The following is a 22005-nucleotide window of genomic DNA, read 5'->3' as shown; positions in this document are numbered from 1 at the left end:
CTGGCCATTTAAGCGAAACTGTGTGAAGACAGTGAAGAATAAGTAGAAGGTGAAGAAACTAATGCGACTGCAGATATCTTCAGGGAAATGGCCAAAACACTTTCTAAAAGTGGTTGTGGATAACGACTTGTCTGACAAGTGAAGACAGTGATGCGACATGCAAAGCTCACCAGGGCAACACGTGTGACCTGAGGAAACAAACACAAAGTATCTTAATGCGTGAATAACCAAATATCAGCTTCATTCAATGTTAGCACGCCTGTAGCCAGCTCTGAAAAGGTTAAATCCTACACGGACAACAAAGCATCAAGTGAGGCAGCATCAGCTCTGACATCTTCAGGTAATAGTCAGATTAAGTCATTGGAGATAACTGGCCTCTTTTCACTGTCTCGTGGTCATTAGCTTAGCATCTTTGCACCAACAAACACCAACAATCACCCAGAGGCTGCACCCTTACTAAATTCATATTTATAACAGGTTAAACAGCACGTGAGATTTATGAATATGGATCTATTTTCGGGCACTGAATGTTTTCAAATAAAACCTGGGATGGAGCTCTGGTTTTTCGTAAAGTGGAAGAGTTGTGGTTTCAAATCATGGTTGCCTCAACTCTTTGGCACAGACTCATTGCTTAGACGCCACCAGGAGGTCTGACGGAGAACAGTCAGCCATAATCTTAATCAGCATCTCCTCTCCCCTCCTCTCTTCTCCTTTCTCCTCTCCTGTCCTCTCAACTCCTCCTCTGCGATCTCCCTCCATCATCTTGGCTGTTTAATCACTGCTCATGGAGGTTGGCTCACTAATTGGCAGATGCTCAATCCCAGAGCCTGCATCTGCTACCTGTTTGTACCAATTAACAGACCCGCGATACTGCACTGACACCTCTTCAATGGGTTAACAGATGCCACAATTAGCCACTCATTTGAATGGCTGCCTGCTTAGCGTGAGGACCCTTGTTGCATCATCTCCCACTGTGGGGACCACCTTTCATCTATTTGCCTATTTTCTTGTTGCCTCTCAAATGAGGCATAGGAAGACCAGGGAACACCAGAGTGTTGCGCAAACAGTCTTTTCACGAGATCTCCACTCTAACTGTTGCAGTGAGGGGAAGCTTCTGAGTTTGCATGCCATGGGGACGCTCCTGCATGTACACACATTTGGGACGTGCTGTGTGTTCTGTGTATTGGTCTTAGAAACCCATTTAAGCCAGCTAACTGTTTGCAGCTGATGCTTTGCTCCATAAATTTTTTTGAAATGACTGATTTAATCAGTTTTACCTCTGCCAAGGAGGTTATGTTTTCATCTGTTTGTTTGCTTGTTGGTCTGTTGTTCTGTTGGTTAGCAGGATTATGCAAAAACTACTGGACAGATTACATTGAATCTTAGAGGAAGGATTGTGTATGGGTCAGGGAAGAAACTGTTTAATTTTGGTACAGATCTTGATTAGGGGTTGGATTCAGAATTTCTTGAACATTGTGGCCTTTTTTGTGGATTCCTCAGTTTTGATTCATGGATTTTGATGAAGGAAGTCAGGCATGTTTAGGGGACTGATATCTATGTGTAATTTGTTGCAGATCCAACTGTAAATATAGTTTTTAGTGTAACCTTTGTGCTTATATTATGTTATGGCTCCTTGGAGAGGCTGTAAGAGCAAGCTATGATTCTATTTAATCTGTGCTTGAAGACCAAATATTGAGCTCCTTGAGCAGAGGGCTGCAATACATTCAGAGTGTACAATACACTATCAGTCTGTAGTTTTGCTGATCAGCACACACTTTAATAGCCTCTGTAGCCACTGAGAGCTGATCTATTTTTTTCTTTAAGTGTTAAAATAAAAGGCTGTAGTTTGCACGGTTTCTGTTATCTAATGTGAACAAAAAAGCTGGAACTGGTCTTAAAATTATTCAGTATAAAATGATATAATTGGAATTTTCTATACTAATATCAGACAATGGTTTATAAAAAGTCAGATCTTGGAATTTTACTACAAACTCATTTGAAAACCTGTTTCAGCCCATTTCTCAGTGACTCATGGGGTCAACATAACTTCAAATCCTATTTTAGTTCAAAAGTGAGATTGACTGGAAAAATTACATTTCAGTCCTTAGTCATGCTCTTTATGTAAAAAGCAGCCAATTAATGAAACAGAGAAAAAAGAAAACGGTGTTGATACAAAGTATGAACCATGGTGAGTGAAGTGTAACAACGCGATGACAGCGCTGTTACTAGGGGCTAAGTGCTAATCTTGGGTGGTTGGGAAAAATGAATTCTCAGAGGATATTTAAAGACAACAGAGGCTTACATGTGTGATTCTGCCCTAGTTCTCACCAACACTTTGTCCGTGTGTAAATATCACATGTGTGTTTGTGTGTAATTGTCTGTTCGTGCGTGAGGGTGATAGCGGGTTCATGAGTTTGTGCATTTCTAAGCCTCAGACTGCGGACGTGCATACATACACTGCTGCGAGTGTGAGCATGTTACTGTAATCCTGCCTGTGCGTGGATCAAACCCATGTGTCATTTTTCACAGAGAGTGTGATCAATGCAACATTCAGCTGCAGCCAATGAGGAGAGAGCCCTTGTTACTGGGCAGCTATGTGTTTACCCCCCCCTCCTTCCCAATTCTTTCGCGAGGTCGATGTCATGCGTCAGGCCTCATAGACTCTCAGATCAGCATGAGTCTTTACGACACACCGGGGTCCTGCGGTTGTGATGAACGTCAGCACTCTCACTGGTTTTGTAGGTCAACCAGTATTGAGCTACGGGTGCAGGCCAGCTCACAACACATGTGCTTGTGTCCACTGCTTTTATACACAGAGCAAAGGTCATTAAAACATTTATTTTCACAAACATCCACATAATTGCCTCAAGTAGGTGAAGGAAATTCTCCATGTTTTGAAACAAAAGTCTGCAAATCTCATTTCTAAATAGATGAAATCATGACTTTTACTTGTGGTACAGTTTGCTCACCTTTGAGGGATGACATATGATCATACATAGATCTGCCATCACATTAAAACTGGTTACTAGTTGAAATCAATATGTATCCCGGCTGTTTCTCAGGATCTGATTAAGTACAGAAATACTCCAATATTTAACTATAAAATCATTACGATCAGTTCCCGTGTTTAACATCTAGGCTAATTGGTGTATTACATAATCTTTATTACTGTACATTTAAAAGAAATCTTTTTTTTCTTTCATAATCATCCACTTTTATGTTCACAATTACTGCATTTACCAATCATTGTGAATTAAAACATATTAACTTAATTACCAGTGATAGAAGATGTATTGAAATGTTTCACTCCAGTAAAATTAAATACTTTACTATTATTACTTTTTAGATTGCTGTTTGGTTTAATTTCTATTAGTTAAGATATTTTATGAGCTGATGTTATGATTTGTAAATATTAGTTAAAATGATTGACCAGTTATTTTGCCAATTGTGCAATAATCAACTTCTTTCTTTTCAACTTCTCTGAAGATTTTGTCTGACACATTTAGATAAATATGTCCAACACACAATGTTACATCTCTAACCCTAACACATGCAGCGTTGAACATTTTGTTTCTATTACAAGGTTACTTTACGGCCCTATTGCTGGTATTGATATTACCTTCTCTCTCTCTGTGTGTGTGTGTGTGTGTGTGTGTGTGTGTGTGTGTGTGTGTGTGTGTTTATATACGATTTTGAACACTTCAGCAGATATGTCTGTCTGTGAGTTTGTCGCAGTGATAGCGCTGCAACTGTAGTGCTAATGTATAATTTAGTAATAACTCATGACTCCTCTTTGGTTGGAACATCAACATAATGTGGAAGGTGTCGTCCCATTGCATGATGGTCCCGTGTTTATTAATATACTCATGTTGCATATTTAGAGTTTAACTCTAATCACAGCATCATAACCTTGTAATGTTTATTTCAGCTGACAATGATGGGTTAACGGTTTGTGGGTTTACCCTCAACCATGTCCCTGTTAAGATTTAGGAATTAAAAATAGTGTCATCATCAAAATGACATATTGTTACAGTGTAATGGCATAACATCATAACAAAGAAAAGAAGTTGTTGTTCTTAGGATAAGCCTTCCAAAGATTATGGAAGATTATTAAAACTGTAACAACAACAAACACATGAAACTGCAGGATTTCCTTTGGACTCCACCACTCCTGACCACATGGTGGCATCAGTTCTCATGCAGGGACTCAGTTCGATGAATACAGCCCCACTGATGAGCTGAACGTAGATAAATCCTCTTTACTGGGAGGGTTAAACTCTAATCTTAACAATCTCTTTTCACCCTTCATGTAAAAAAACATACGGCAACAAACCATAAGGAAAAAACAGCTAAACAGTCTAAACCCCTCAAGTAAACAATAGGAATAATAGAGGGATTTACAGCAGTGAGCCAGCTAGTCACTGAGGATGAACATAGATATTTTGTGCACAGAAAGCATCAGCATTAGTATGTTTACTGCTGTTGTTCATGGCCATGTCTCACCGGTCACAGTCATGAATTTGTCCTATGAAACATTCAAACAGCCCTCGGAGATGCTGGTTCCCAGATGAGGTGTTTGAACTGACTGTTTTTGCAGAGTTGAACGTTTGTTTCCCCCGTGTTCTCCTTTGGTTGGTCAGTGTAGGATTCCTGTTGACAATTTTGTATTTAGGTCAGTGTGGCCCCCTCAGGGTCTGACAAACCACTTTCTCCCAGAGTCCCCGTGATTGACACATTTTCTTATAGCAAACGAAGTCCTGCTCCTCCGGTTTTAAATTCTTGATGAGTAACATGTTATAAAATACAGCACTAAATGCTGCTGTTGGCACACTCTCATTTAGATATCCCTGAATACCATTTAGTTATCCCCTGGATAACGCTCACACCATTACTATTAACGACGATGACAGGATATTTGTATGTCTGTGTATCGCATCTATCAGTTTATTCTGTGAATGTTAAACCCATCACTTTGTTTTATACTGCAAACAGACCTACGTCCCCTCTGGGTGTTGAAGGTCTTGTTTTGCATAGACTGCAGCACCACGTGACGCAGCCAGCAGATATGGCTACCTGTTGTCCTCAGCTCTGCCTCCCATTCGTACCATTTCTAAACAACACGTTAATAATCAGCAGCCTGGCAAAAACCAGAATTACCAGGACATCCTCTAAGAACATAATGCCTGTCTTAGACACTGGGCATCTGTTGGTATTTCAGAGCGATATGCGGGATACTGGGGAGGGGGGGTGAGGTGAGGAGGCGGAGGGAGGAAAGAAGGGAGAGGGAGGGTGGGAGCGTCAGGCTGGGATTAAAGGGGGGAGCTGTGAAGAAGGGGAGGAGAAAAGGAGAAGAGATGACCTGACCACATGCTCCATCCGTAAAGCGCTTTTCTTCTGTGCTGGCTCTGTGCCCGGGACAGCCAGTCCAGGTCATACCCAGAGCCCATTCTGAGCCACGTCCCCGGCTGCAGTCAACAGTCATTGTGATCTGCAGGTTTACTCAGACGCTCCTGTCTCAGGCTACATTTTGGGGAGGGTCTGTGGAGGTCTGCACCTTGATTCTTTACTCAGCACTGAACAGTGTATTGTCAAAGACATGGAAAGCATGAGAGTTGAAAAACAACCCCAAAACTTGGTTTTAATGATGATAGGAATCTCCTTCTTTGAATATGTCGCTAATAAAATTGACTCCTTGTTGAGATTTTATATGGCCTCTTCACCAACTAGTTTTTTAGTTAGAAATTTCTTGAGCTTTATTTATTTTGAGAGAATTTCTTAAAACGTGTTTTTGACATGTTTACCACATGAAAAGTCACATTCCCTAAGTCCATCAACTTCAAATGGAGAAGTTAGGAAATGGCTATCAACATGGCTCGTTGCTGATTGGAGGGATACGTTTTGTGATTTGTCATATGCCATTATGATTTGCACTTCAGGGCCACCGTATACAAGAGCTAGTTTAAGGTTTGACTTATGTAAATTAAATATCACAGCCCCAAAAGGATAATGTCATGTCCACTGATCAGTGTCTAATACCTTAAAGTACTTCATTGATGTTGATACATTTCCTGAAGACACAATATCTGCTTCCTCTTATAATAATAACTGCCTCTATATATATACTTCATTTTAGTTTTCAGAAAATAAAATGTTACTTGCAGGTCAAAGGAATAATTATATAACTTTGCAGTGATTATAATTCATTTTAGGTCAGTTAACTTAATTGGTCCCTGAAATAGGCTTAAAATTAATTACAAATCCAAAAAGCAGTATTATATCAGTGCAGTCATCGGCTTATCATGCTACACAAGTGCTACAAAACTTTTTGTGTGTTGATAGCAACATATAAACTTAACAGAATCAGGCAAAAAAGTTGGACAAGCCATCGCCTTGGGATTAATTAGTCAGTAACAGCTCTTTTTTTTCACTGTCTGTTCAAATTAATGCAGACTGCAATGTTTGATTTTCAACCCCCCCACCCACCCTCCTCAACTCCAGGGAAACTGCCCAGAGATTACAATGTTTTGCACAAGGTGACTTCCAACTCCTGACAGGCTTTCTGTCGCGTAAACGCCGAAGATGCCCCAGGGCAGAGTGCCAGCACTGAGGCCAGATGGGAGCCCCACTCTCTACCTGCGACCCGCTCCACCCCGTGTCAGTTTCCTGACACCCCTTCCCACCATCTGCGCCGACCTGCCCCCGGCTGTCACCAGGGGAAGAGCTGGTTGTGGCGTTCCTGCCTGTGCGTGGCAGACGACAGAGCAGCTGTGCAGATGTTGTCAGGGCGACAGCGAGGCTAACATCTGTGCTCCCCACGGAAACAACAGAGCAGCACTTTGGTTGGAAGCCCGTCTCTGTGATACTGTGTCAATGAGCTGACAGACATATTGCTTAACGTCCTGTGTGGGGATCATCAGCGCTGCTCCATGTTTGTAGAAGAGTGGAAAACCCCACTACAGCATAAATATGTGCAGAGGCTCAAACCCAGATTAAGACACTTTAAACTAGACAAATTTACATCAACTAAGTGAAGTGGTGTGATACTGAAAGCACCTCTGATTATAGGTTACAGGACATATAATCCAATTGTCATTATATTTCTTAAATCTGCATCCACTGAATTCATTTTTTTCTTCAGGGGCATAATAGAGATATTTCTAGTGAAAGTGAAGCAGTTCTCACACTTGCATCCTGTGCACATTTCCTGTGTGGGTTGTGAGTGCTGATTTTCCTGTTACTGCATGCACCCCCCCCCCCCACCTCTCCCTCTTCATGCTGCTTGATGTAGTGTGTGGCATGTGTCAGGTATAGCCTTTCATTACCACCATGCTGTTCTCTCTCACGGACACACACACGTACACACAAGAACAATACATTTAGGATGTGTTCATCAGAACTGTGTGTGGATCGTTGTGTGTTTGTGTGTGAGAGAGAGAGAAAGAGAGAGAGAGAGAGCACAGCAGAGAAGAGAAAATGAATAAAAGGACTTCATACATTTTTATGACCGCACCGATAAGGTCAGTCATGTGCTGTGGTTACTAAGCAACGCTGCCACCCCATGTTGGACAGTTACGGACCAGAAGAGTCAAACTCTCAGAGGTTAGGCCTGCCATTGCTGTATGAATGACAGTCGAGCAGCCTCTTGTTGCCTAGATCTCTGGTCCACATGAGATGAAAGTATGCATCAATTTATGAAAAGCTGCTGCAGCTTAATGTCTTGAGGTGATTCAGTGATTTTGTTATGAAAATTAATTAAAAAGGTTATTAGGCTTTAAGGCAGAACATGCCTTTTATAGTACATAGTTTAAAATATAATTACAATGCCACATCTTTTTCCAGTATATTGTGAAAATATGCACATTTTAATGAAAACAGTGACTATTAAATTGACACTTAGTGACATTGATAGAGAGTTTTGTATTTGTTTGATAATTCCATTTATATAGAGTATCAGTGGTCAATGCTTCTGAGGTTTTAAAGAAAGTCGAGGATCCTCTTTTAATCTTCAGTATTAATGTTTTTTGATTAAGCAAGTTGCTGCTGGTGAAGTAATCAATCCACTTTTTTATCCTCCAAGAAAGATGTCAACAACACTGGCTGTTCCAAGAGCAGATGTAAAAAAAGAGACCTTAGGAAATTGGGACTGATTGCCTAAATCGTTATAATCGGCCTAATGAAGTTTTGCACAGTATAGGCTATGCAAAGAATATCACTGATAGGCATATATAAAGGTCATATCCTCTGGAAAATGTGTTATGATTGGATAATCTGTAAAAGACATTATATTACAAATGAATTATTAACTCACATTTGTCTTCATGTTAAAGGGAAAATTCCCTCATTATCTAATCACCACTATGCCGATAGAGGGGTGGGTGAAGTGTTTGAGTCCACAAAACACTTTTAGAGTCTCAGGTGGTAAACAGCATTGCAGCCAAATCAAATAGAAGTGAACTAACAGTTTTCCAGATGTAATAAAAAAAACAAAACAAAAAAAAAAAAATTTGCCTCCATACTGCTTGTCTGGTGACACCACATGTGCAGTATGGAGGCATTTTATGTAGTTTTTACATTTGAAGAGTGACTCACCATTGACTTCAATTGTATTGGATTTGACTGCAACACTGTCCACACAAGTGTTTATGGAATCAAACACTTCACCCACCCTCCCATCGGTGGTAAGTAGATAATGAGTGATTTTTTTTCTGTGAATTATCCCTTTAATCTATTCTAAACAGAAAGGTTTTGTTACAGCAGTTTGTATTGCGTTTATATATTTAGCTTGTTCTGCATTTTAGTTTAATTATCTGAATGATCAAAACCTTAAACTCTTTACATAATAACATTTAAACTACTATTGAGACATTTGTGGATGACTCCATCAACTACGGAGATGTTGTTAGTTCCAGACATGGTCAAATGACATTGTTGAAAAGTGACAATGACCTGGATCTACAAAATAAAATGTGTCTTCATGAAGCAATGTTTCAATAATCACTGAAAATATAAAATCATTCCTTAAATCCAAAAACCTGTGGATGACCCTGCTGTGCTCTCAGTCAGGTGTGGACATGAGTGTATCGACCTGTGAGATGTAAAGTAGTCAATAGAAGGAATCAATAAGTAGATCTGTTAAGGTGGACAATCAAGGACCTGTCCAGTCGATTGGTCACTGCCTTATGATGCACAATGATTAGGGGAAGCAATAGAGGAAGCAGTGTTTTTCAGGCTTGTTAACTAGGTTTCTACCAGACATTAAGTTAGTTCTCCTTTCCTGAAAGGAACCAAATATATTAGAACCACTGTGACTAACATACAAGGAAACATATTTAACACATCTAAAGAGAAGGAGCAACACATTTTAGGTTTAGTTTAAATACTTTTAATGCATGGAAATAATTAATCTACTTCTGCCTGTTCTCAACAAGGGTGTCTTTCTGATTCTATAGAGTTAAAAGTAATTCTCTCCATTGTATATATACTGAACACCAGGTCAATAGATTCATGAACACCAGGAATGTCTGTCTTTAGCCATTCCTTACTAAGTTTCTTATATGCCACCAATAGAATTTTAAATTATCACCTCAAAACAGTTGTCCGGATGCTATAAGAATTATAGCCCAAATTGAGCTAGACTGGGACAATTTCCAAATATATAAAAACTATTAGTGAACTCTTTACGTAGTCTAGGCTATTTTAAAAGTGCTGCAATAGCTATAATGCTGCATATATGGATTAGATTTCAACAAAAGATGTTTGTATCATCATTAAGTGAAATGTATTGTTTGATAACTGCTTTCTGAATTTTGACCTTTTTCTCTACTTCAATGTTTTTGACATTAATCAAAGATTTTAGCAATAGTGCAGTGCCCGCTCTAAACATGTCTGTGGTAATGCTCCGGAGCTACCTCAGAATTATTCCTTATTATTATTGAGTAGAAACTTTGGGTTCATCCTACCTGGTTTAACAAGGATTTTATAGTCAATGTATTTAAAAAAATGAATCTGAATTAGCTTTATTACTTTTCACGCATGTGGTTTATAAATGAACTCTAAAGATTGACTCAAATGCTGTTCTTTTTTCATACAGTTCATGTTGGTTATTTCAGATGTCTGATAAGCAGCCTACACAATCTTCAGACCCCAGTTTACTACTTTTCAAAATGAAAGCTTTGTCACATAAACATAAATCCTCAACAAACCTAGCAACTTAGCTAATAGGCAGCGCAGCAGTTGTGGAAACTTGAGCCTTATGGAAGTATATGTGAAAGGCTAAACAGCAACGAACCAATACGAGCTGGGCACAACATCCACAAATGTTTAGGTAGAAGGTGCATTTTGTGACATCAGCAGACTGAATGATTGCTACTGTACAGTTTATGAACCGCCTCTAAGGGACTGAAGGGTGGATTCGTCCTTTCCTTTCTTTGTCGATCTGGCTTTTAGAGCATAGTATCACTTCTCGTGCAAGTACCTGCAGTGGGAAGCTTATGGCACATAGCTTATTTTCAAGCAGACACAGCACTTTCCACCCTCTAATGGCGAGGAATTACTCTCAGAGGGAACACGTTTTCTCCATTTCTTCATTCTGCAGACATGTCGACTCATTAAACTTGAATTGTGACTTTGTCTCACATCCTGCTCATAATTAATGGTCAGCGAGGAGGATTCAAAGATGATCTAATAAAAGGAGGGTCTCAGGATGTACGTTAAGACGACTGTTCCTGCAATGCTATCGTATATGGGGGTTTGAATTATTCAGGAGTCTGACCCAGGCAGCAAATCCCTTACATTCCGTATAAGCCATAGATGTGATGAACCTGCCATCATTGGTCATCTTTAAGACATCATGAGATATCTATTTTATTGGGCTCTTCTAATTTAACCAAAGTACTTGGGAGCATTCCTAATAAGAGACATAAAGGTTTTCTTCTGGGAATCCAACTCTTTGTCACCACGATTAATGGAAACTATTATTCCCCACTGTACATTGGCTTGGTTTTGAACTATATACTCACATTTATATATATATACATTATTAGCAGCTACAAACTTCAACCACATAAATGAAAGTAAACAGTAACACTGATAAACAAGTAGCATAGTTAAATGTCATTTTGAAAATATAAAATATAAAGATTGATATAAAGAATATAAAACTGCTTTCCAACCCCTCTTGTGTCTGTAGTTAATCTTGGATATACTTATGGTTTTTACACCATTGGTAAATTTTCTGTCTCTGCTTTTTGCAACCACTATTCTAATACTCTTTAATATCTCTAAAGTAACGATTTGTTGGATATCTCATACACTTGATTTGTTGAATGCATCTGCATTTTATTACAAGCAGTTCATAGGCAGTGTGACATAGGATCTGACAAATCAACTTATAACAGTCTATTGTTGAACTGTTCAAAAAGCTGCCAACAACACATTTCTTTAAACTGGAAGGGCACTCAGAGAACCCATCTCTAACAGCTTATATCACAATGTTAAAACAAGGGAAAAGTACATACTGGGGCCAACCCTTTGATCAAATATGTTCCAAAGGTTAAGGATTGCCTGAGAACAAATATTTGTTGGCAATCTAAGAAGGAATTTATCCAGCCCTGCTGCTTGTCCTCTTACTTCCTGACTGCACCAGAGTTGAAGATGTGTCTGGATGTGTATATTGACATCTATTGCTTGTGATCACGTTGAATTTGCATTTTAACAGATATCTGATAAGTTTTCTGTTGGAACAGAGTCACAGAGTTGAAGCCTGCCAAAGATGAAGTGGAATGATAGCATCGCTGCTAGCATGGCTGTAGACTAGCATGTTGTTTAAATGTCTCTTGATTGTTCTACTAAAATTGCACTGCGCCAAGGCCCAATAGTTCCCTTAAATTCAAACAAGCTGCACTGGATAACACACTTATAAATATCAGTCCCTTATTCCCCTGATGTGAATCTGCACCAACATTGTATGTGCAGCTCCCTGACCCATACCACAGCCTTCCAACAAGTTTTTGTGCTGTGTCGTGTTCATAATCCATCCTGTAATCTTTGCCTAACCCTGCTAGAAAAACAAAACAAAAATAATACAGATGAAAACACTACCACGAAACAAAACAAGGGCTGCTGTGTTTACCCTAAGAAACTGTGTTTACATCTTTGGAGATTGAGCGTTTAAATTACAGAAGGGTTTGAAGAGGATAATACCTTTGATTTCATCATAACCTCACAACATATCATGGAGTTAAATCAGGGATTACAGAAATACGGATTAAGCTCTTTATGACCATATTGTCAGATTTTAATCTCTGTACCCAAACAGTCCACTGGAGTGGCACCATATGGCAGAGTGATTGGACATAACAAGACAAAAAAGCCAATCAGGAATTACTCAGTGCAACGTTATACCTGTGTGTTTTGTCAACGACACAAACCCCTAATTGTGGTTTTGTGAATCTTGGGTCCATTTTGACAACAAATATTTGGAAGAATTCTGGTGACAATGGCACACACATTACTCATAAACATAAAATTGTGTGTTAACGCATAAAACAGATTATTTAATTAGTTGCCACAATCACTGTAAAATTTGTAAAATTTCAATTTATACAAAAAAAATTATTCGAGGGATTACCCTGAAAAGATGAGTAAATAAAATATTTACCTAAGTTTAAAATTCTGTTGTAGTTGTTCAAACTTAGAAATGAATGAACACCAATGCTGGATGGTTTCATACTCCTCTATTACATGTGTGAGTGACTGAGCTCTCATTCCCTCCAGTCAACCGAAGTGAGCATAGAATTTTACTTGTTTAGGGTAAAACAAGTAGGTTACATTACTATCATTGCATGAAATTTAAATTGAGAAAAAGTTGAGAATTAATGTAATGTTAGTAAGCATAAATATTACCTTTAACAGTAGTGAGTCTGAAACCTGGTCCTAGACTTTTGGACCCTGTTGTAATTGAAGGTAGTCTAGGTAGCTGCGTCTCTGCAATAGAGCAGCTGTATAATTTCTAATAGTCATCTTCTTGAAATAGGGAGGTGGGGCATTTAGAGTGCCACGCTGCAGATCAGCACTGCACAGAGGCAAGTAGAGGAAAAGGAGGTGTGCACATCACAACGAACACGGCGCCATAACTGGATGAGCAGCAAACCCCCGTCACTGCTGGGAGCCAAGGAGACTGACAGGGAGGGGGATTTGGCAAAATCAACACAAACAAAAAACATACTTTGTATACAACGTGTGAGGAACAGCATGTTTGGGTGCCCGGAGTCGGCGATAATGATCTGTTTTATTTTGGGGATGCCTGGCTGGAAGCCCATGCAGGGGCCAGACAGGCGGTGACAGGTCCTGCATTCCTGGTGCAGAGCATGTTCATGTGTGGGTCTGATGTGGACGCTAAGTCTAAGAGACAGACACTGTATCTGGGAGGAGGACTAAAGCCTGGCTCGCCTGCTATTCCACCATAAATGGGCCACGCTAAATTCAAACAGTCACATTGCAGTGGATGTCACAGCAGTTACTGTTGTGTCACTGGCTGCAAAATCATTTCACATTCAACCTATAATGCAAATGTGACTTTCTTATCACAACACTGTGCCTGAAGTACATAACACGGAGGTTTGGCTGCTGAAGAAAAAAGGAAACATTTACATGTTCCTTCATAGTCCCGTCATCTCTCCATATACAAAATAACCATTTAAAAACCTAAAGAAATGCTCATAAATGTAAATTGTTATTTACATTGTTAATATGGAGGTCACACCTAATCCGTTCAAATAGAATATGTTCACAAGTCTTCCTCCCTTATCAGCGCAAGCTTTGGTTTATTAATCCACTGCCTCCTCTGTGGTTTGATTGGAGGTGAACACATGCAGGGGGCTGTGGATGTTTGACATGGCTGCCGTTTGATGCCCCCTGGTGCATTGGGGGTGGTCGCTGCTTATATTTGTCAAGGTCAATTAATGAATGCAAGGGTAAGGATGGCAGGATCCCCAAAACACCCCCAGGGCTCATAAATTATCCACAGAAAACACATTAAAAGACAGGACTTGATCTTCTCCAATTAAGATAATTTAGATTTTTGTCCTCCCACCAAATGCCTACATAGCATCCAGTCAGTTGTAGCCTACATCCCTCCCTCTCCCTGCCTCCCTCCCTCCCTCCCTCCTCAGCATCCATCCTCCAGCCTGCATGCTACACCACAGCAGTGCCAGCAAACCATAGAAGGATGTCCTGCATGGACTTATTCTCTCGCTTATGTAAATGCACAGTTCTCCCTCTCAGAGTGGGACACTTTGACCCGTCTTCCCAGTGATAAAACAAAAGAAAGGGTCTGGTTTTTTGTCTAGCCCTCCTTCAGAGGCTCAGCTGTGCGCCCCCCAGCCCCCGCCACCCCCGTCTCCCCACCCCTGCACCTTTAAGGCAATGGAGAGGGAGAGAAGCGGCTGCGGAGAAGGAGGCGAGGGTTTATTCCACAGTGCTCTGAGGCACGGCAGGTTCTAAAGCGCAGGGACCAGTGTGCGCAGTTTGTGTGTGCGGCTGCGGGGGGAAGATGCGTGTGCTTGTTGCTCGCCGGACGGAGAGAGGCGGCGAAGAGAGAATGAGTTTCCAGCGCAGCTAACAATCAACTCTATGCGCTTTTTTTAAATCTTGAAGGGAAAAAAATCCAACTTTTACGCATTTTCCTTTACGCATGAGATGAGACGTTTGGCTCTTTTCCGCGCATAGACTTCTAATTTATTTATTCGTTATTTATTGATTCCTTTCTTTATTCCGATTTTGGAGGCTTTTGATTTTTGTTTCGTTGTTTTTTTATTGTTTAACCGTGGAGTTGGGTGTGCGCATTGGCTGCTTGTCCTATGCGTCTCCAGCCTCTGACTCAGCAGCAGCAGCAGCGGCAGCAGCGGCACAGCTCACCTGGACCGGAGCGCACCGAGCCCAGCTCCACCCAGACCTGCGCTCCGACACGGGGGGACGGCTGCACTAAGGCCCGGCGCTGCGCTGCGGTTCGGTCAGACCGACAAAAGGTTGAGGTGGACGCACAGTTGTGGATCAAATACTATCCCCCCGCTGCACCCGGAGACAATCAGCAGCAGGAAGAAGCTCAAACCTCCTCCTCTTCATCTTCCTCCCAACGTGAAGGATTGAGAGAGAGCGAGAGAGAGAGAGAGAGAACTAGAGAGAGAGAGAGAGAGAGAGAGAGAGAGAGAGAGAGAGAAAGAGAGAGAGAGAAGGAGAGAAAGAGAGAGGGAGAGAAGGAGAGATTTGCGTGCTCCCTCTTCTTTCATTGCGGTTGACTTGTTGAAGAAATAAAAGAAAGAAATAACAAGAAGAAAGAGTGCCGGGAGATAAGAAGAAAAAGCATAAGCTTGGATATTGAACGGAGCGGGGCATGTGGATATTGGCTCTCATCTTTTCCCAGTGCATCTTGAATGGTAGGTGATGCATTTGTGCACATTCAACTTCAACTTTATGCTAATTATTCCAGAGGACTGAGTGTACACATGCTTTTAGAAATTGTCTTTAAACATTTCCACATTCAAGATAATGATTCTTTGATTTTTTTTGGTGCTGGAAAATTGAACGGAGGAACAGGCTGTTGCTATGTCCTGACACATGCAGCATGTATAGCTTTTTAGGGCTTGATACATCCACATTAACATTATTTGAGACTAAGACTAAGAATGGTTAACCACTCATGCATTTTCAAGGTTTAGGTTTGACCTTTTCCTCAAAAAATGTCGGCTATTGATATACATGGAGAGAGAGGTAAGGGAGAGAGAGATAGGTGGAGAGAGAGGGAGAGAGAGAGAGAGAGAGAGAGAGAGAGAGAGAGAGAGAGAGAGAGGAGAAATGTAGGTTGAGGATATAGGTGCAGCCTGTACTGCACAGGAACAAGATATTTTAATGCATTTTTAGTTTAGTTTTTGCATGATATATTTCTAGGCCTCAAATAAAACCTCACAATTATTTTGTTTCATCCTCTCTTGATACTGAAATGACTATTTATTCTCCCCAGTCAAACTGCACTGGGCCTCAGTCTGGGTGCATTTGCCTGCATTATTTTTATGTGCTCATTGAGCATTTCAACAGTTTTCTAACACATTCTCGTGAATATGGCTAATGAGAAAAATGATCTCAGAGTAAATAAATTAGATGTAACCGATTTGTGTGTTTAACTGAGGGGTTCACCATCAGTTTGTTTATGATTTTCATTCAAACACTTAGTCAATTAAAAAAACTGCAATATTTTTTGTTTTCACATTAAGTCAATATTTTATTCAAAAACGATCTCCTAACCATAAAGTATATTGATAAAAATGTACAGTATTTATTGGAATCTCGTAATATTTACAATTAAAAAAAAAAAAAAAAAAAATGAAGTGACTTTTACATCTATAATTGTAGGTTCATATACATCTTGTTAGATATATTTAAGATACTACAAAAAAAAGGATTAAATAGGTTGGCTGTGCTTTTTCTGGCATTGCACCCGCCATATTAGAAGCAAAGACATGGAGTCATTTTGGATTGGAAAAAAAAACGAGACGAGTCCTATCACCCTTGCCCAAGTGCAAATCCTGCAGAAACTGTTTATTTTGCAGGGTTAATTCCTCAATGTATTTTATTTCTTTGCTTTGGATTGAGGTTGACTGATTTTTACAGCAAATACACGAAGGGTGTGTAAAAAAGGGGGGGTATGAGGAGGACAAGGGGCTGTGGGGTAAGGGGTGGGATGTGCGCGTGTTGGGGGGCAGAAATCAGCTCAAAAGAAAATTGGGGTATTAAGGAAATCTTTTGAAAGGCGTACGGAGGGAAAGGGTTTTAAATAAAATCAAAAGTGGACACAATGCTGTGAACTGAGAGTAGAGGGTGATGCGTCAAGCAAAGATGACAGGAAAACCATTTTGTGGCCATGCTGAAGGGTTCAATGAAGGCAGCGGTTATTTATAGGGGAGAATAGAGTAAAAGCAGTGACAATATCGGAGCAAAACAGTCCTTTCTTTGAATGAGGCAAGACAATTTCAGGAGACCGAGAGGACTCCGATGTCCATTTCAAATCTCCTTCAGTGTTGCGCTGAACTGTATGTTTGCTGAGCACGATCTATCGCTTTGCTTGTGAATGGCTTTTTCAGTCTCTTTGGTCCAGGCAACAGCGTTGCAAAATGGCTGCTGCTAGACACATCTACATGGAAACTTTGAATGGCAGCAATAGCACTCGTAATTGTGATGAATGCTACGTTTGTGCTCACTGCGGTTGCAGTGCCATTCATATCAGCGGACTTGGTTCATTTGACGCTGACCTTTTCTATTGATTTGAAGATTTAAATGTTGGTTGTGTGGCGTAAACTAGAATAATCCAGAGTGCATTATGACAAACCTCTCTTTGTGTTGTGCTTCTGTGTGCGCTACGCTAAATTGACTGTATAGGAGAATAAAAGGGCCGTCGTCGTTGATCTTAGACCGTATTCTTTCTGCTGCTGCATATTTTCTCTCCCTGGACGGTCCAGCAAAGATTATTGTTAATGAGCAGCTTCCATCAGAATCGTACAATCTGCACTTCTTCTGGACACAGAGATGTAGCTTCCTGAAATAAAGGCTTTTAGGGCTCTGGTCCTGTACAGGCTGCTGAGGTAGTCTCTATGGAGACCTGGGTAATGAGTGTTGTTGCAGTGTGGGCTTTAGGCTTGCTTTGCACTCTTGTCAGGTGACCCTGGCAATGCTTCCTGATACATTCAGCCTGTAAGTTTCTACTCATGATATGGTAATGACATTTTATTACAACACGCTTTCAACCACAGATTTAAACGTTTGATTGTTAATGTTTGATTGTTTATCTCGTTATATAGACATTTGATAATTGCATCGCCTGTCAGTGGAGAACAGATGATAAAGATTAAAACTCCTATCCACCTTACTGCACTGCAGCTCTAGTTTGCCTGCGTAGTGGTCATTTATGTATAGTACCTACTGTACAAACTCCATTTTGCTCTGATTCTCTGTTCCTGGACACATTTTCAATCTCATCTACAGTAGATATAAACAATTCACTGCTGTGGAGAGTAAAATATGCTGAAGAGTTCACTTCATTGGTGCTTGAGCTTTTGAAGTACTCTTGCAAAAGTGTCTATTAAAACCTAAATGGAACAGGAACAACATATTCCAGTTGTGAAGAGATAAAATTGGGGAAATGGCATAATGTTGTTTTTGCACAGCTACGCCGGGGGGGGAAATCTGACACATGCTCAATTGGACACTAATAAGCTGTGTAAATATACAGCAAAGCTCCTCAATTGGATCTTAGTATCACTCTGTGCATGTGTATTTTTAGCTTTCAGCTTCGGATGGCGAGGGGCTGCTGGAGAAATGGTACCTCCACTTATTTAAACATGCAGTAAGCATTTTCAGTATGACTTAATCCAGACATCAAACATGATTAATGATTATGCAGAATTTAGTTTCCCTCAACATTTTCTTCCCACTTTATATCATCACTTGTCATATTTTCTCCCTACTGATTTTGCAAGGATTAAAGATACAAAACACCCGAGCATCTGAGTGCCTGTCATCAGCTCTTACACTGCTAATTTTTCACAAGAGAAAACCATGCACGATATTAACTTTGAGAAGGACAGAGAGTATCAAATATATGAACACCGTTCAGTGTGATGCTTCCATCTCAGTTGACCTATTAAGAATACGTTGATTTACTGACTTATCCAGGGGACAAATCTGTGGTTTAATGTTTTGTGTAAGTTTCAAAACATATGTTACATCACAATATACCTTGGAAACTGATACTGATACTGATAGGTTATATTTCTATTAGGAATAAAACCTTTTTAATGAATCTACGGCTCCAGTAAAACCTTCAGTCACTGAACATAATCCTCGCAGTTTTTATATTCCCCACAAAAAAATGCATTTATCCCAAAAATAAGAAGACACAGGCAGGGTTGAGGTTACCCCACTGAGAGAGCCTATTTTGCCTGCGTTTCTATCTACAAACCTGTGTTGTTTTTATCTTTCTTTGTGCCAAAGTGAAATATCTATCCTGTCCGTTAGTGGAGCACCTTGATTTAATGTCTGTTCCCCGAGTTTGGTGCCAGTGCCTTGTTTTGACCAATTACCAGTCAAAACAGCATAGCATAGAGGTCACATTAAGGCCAGTGGGGACTAGGCATGTGCAGTCTAGTGTCTTCTGGTATACATCTGTCACTTCACATAGAGCCACGACGGGTTGACAGAGTCACAGCAACACACAACAGCCAACTACAATCAAGTTCAGTCCTCAGACGCACATTAATATCAGCACAATGTAGGCCAGTGTGTTAGTTCTGTGATTATTCTTTGTATCATCTCGATGTGTTATAGTGTACAAAGCTGTTGTATTTAGCCATGCTTCATGGTAGAATAGTTAAACAACAATTTTAACTTGGTTTGTCATATTAATTATGCTATTGCCGTATAATAGTGTGGTACATTTTTTAGAACTTGACTAAAACCAGACTTTACCCTCATAAAGCTGGCAATTTAAAAAGAAACAGTTTTCAATATAAACCTATTCCATGAAATACCTGCAGTGTCATCTCATTTATTGACACATTTAACATGTCACGGTAGTGATGGTTTCATGTTTTTGATCACTCAAACCTGTTAAATTCGGGTTCAACGAGATTTGTTCCCTATTATTTGGTTTAATTATTCACAAGACTTAATACCAGAAGGTATTAGTGACATGCTGTTTTCGTAGACTCACTAATCACTCCAGGATTTGTCAGTACCATGGGGTCAGATTTTTGTGTCGCTCCACTGTGTGTGTGCGCTTGAACCTGAGCGTGGCTGCTCAGACAAGAGTAGACTCAAGCATATGTTAATGGATGCACATTGAACTGTTAAAGGTTTCATTTAACCCAGACCAGAATGCTTAAGGAGATGGTAGGGTGTAGTGAGGCAGAAAAAGAGGAGGAAGGAGGAAAAGAGGGGGAGGAAGGACACACAGAGGCAGTTTGTATCTACAGCTCAAAGAATCAAATCAGTGTGATTCTCCATTCAGAAACAGTAACACTGCCGGACACTGATGAAGGCACAACAGTCTTTATTGTGTATCCAACAGGACACACACAAAGCATTTACTTTATCATTTTGTCCAGTTAGTTTAAAGTTTTGTGCATCACAGTGTCGCAGATGCTGACCACGATCTGTCATTCCACTTAGACGTCACAATCACAGAATTAGTTTGACAGTTGATCAGTTGTTACTCTCTGACGTTCCCTTTTAGATTTTGTGTGACATGTATTTCCAATGTATTCTGAATGGCATCGCTTGAATGTATGAAAGGACATTGCGAGAGTCTTGGTGTACCATGGTTTTTGTGTGCGTTTATCGGTCTTAACAAGATAACAATTAGTTGTGTTGTTTGTGTCTGAAGGCTTTCATTATAAAATAGGGCAGTAGGTTAATGCTGTGGCCACGAAGGTACAGCAGAACTAAGCCGAGTGGAGCTCAGGTAATTCTTTAAATAAAGGCTCTGACCAGCGCTGTTTTCTCATTGCCATGAGTGTCATACTTAAACCTGTATTGCTCTATTGAAATATTTCGTGGTGAGAAGAACTCTGGATATCTCATATGACAGATAAAGACGTACCAGCAGACTCTGTTTGATTTGGAGAAACTCAAACACAGATGGCTGCTTGTTATTCTTCATTCAGACTGATACAATGAGAGTCTGGTTGGCAGGTGCAGCTCCGCTCAGGTGACCCACTGCAACCGCTCAAAAGCACAGGAACCTCAATCTCTTCTGAGGTCGTGATAAATGCAGTCATTTCAAGGAGAGACATGGAAACAGATATGCTCAGCCTCTGTTGCCAGGTATGAAGATGTAAGAAGAAAGAGGACACTTTCTCTAATGTCATTTGTACATTATGTATTGTCAAACACTTATGTTTGCTGCCAGATGCACATTGGCATTCAGAAAGTACAAACACACTGCCTGATCTTACTCCAGGGATTAGTCTGGAAATCAAGTGTTTTTATCTTGGAACATACAGTTTCTGAAAAATACATCTCTACTACTCACGTTTAAAATATTCTTTCTATACTTGTTCAACAGGTGACATTCCCTTCAACACCATATTATGTATTTTTAAAGCCAAATACTGCAGTTGCATTATATGCTGTATAGTTACTCATGGGAGAAACCCCACAGAGACTCTGCCTGGTGGGGTATCTTCATGTCCTTGTTGGATGTAGACACCTGTCTGCATGCACAGAGAGATCAGCTTATTACAGCATGTGTCTGATTTAACGTTATTTATGTATATCCCTAAAAAGAAGAGAATGAGTGAAGCATGCTGACAAAGAGACACCCTCCACCTGCCATCAAATCAGCAGCAAACTGTAGGTATAGTAGGATGGTGCTGGAGAAATATCTGTGTGAGCATGTAAACACTACAATTCATATACAATAATGTACAATAACAACACTTGAAGCTCATTCATATATCATATAGTAAACATTTTTAACATTTTTAGATATAACTTACAGTGTTACAAGCGTTAGAGTGCTCTACCTTTGTGTAGTGTTTATTGTTGAGGCCCTGAGACCCAAACTCTTACTGAAGTAAAAAACGTTGTAAAACCCTCAATTCAATTTCAGCATTTTAAATAATTGCCTTAAAGAAACGACATAACTACATATTGAAATTTACAAAAGGCTGTTCTGTACACTGCATGCACAGAGAGATCAGCTTATTACAGCATGTGTCTGATTTAACGTTATTTATGTATATCCCTAAAAAGAAGAGAATGAGTGAAGCATGCTGACAAAGAGACACCCTCCACCTGCCATCAAATCAGCAGCAAACTGTAGGTATAGTAGGATGGTGCTGGAGAAATATCTGTGTGAGCATGTAAACACTACAATTCATATACAATAATGTACAATAACAACACTTGAAGCTCATTCATATATCATATAGTAAACATTTTTAACATTTTTAGATA

At 40.0% G+C, this 22005-nt stretch overlaps 1 protein-coding gene across 1 annotated transcript in view; it reads left to right on the top strand.

Annotated features, from left to right (window-relative positions):
- Positions 1 to 22005, top strand: part of dscama (Down syndrome cell adhesion molecule a) — a 107611-nt gene that overhangs the window by 7320 nt on the left and 78286 nt on the right. The window contains exon 2 of the mRNA XM_061085352.1: positions 14871 to 15135. Coding sequence (XP_060941335.1) covers positions 14871 to 15135 — 265 coding nt within the window. The remainder of the gene's footprint in view (positions 1 to 14870; positions 15136 to 22005) is intronic.

Source organism: Limanda limanda, chromosome 14, assembly GCF_963576545.1.
Source record: "Limanda limanda chromosome 14, fLimLim1.1, whole genome shotgun sequence".
NCBI lineage: Eukaryota > Metazoa > Chordata > Actinopteri > Pleuronectiformes > Pleuronectidae > Limanda > Limanda limanda.
This window is presented reverse-complemented; position numbering and strand designations above follow the sequence as displayed.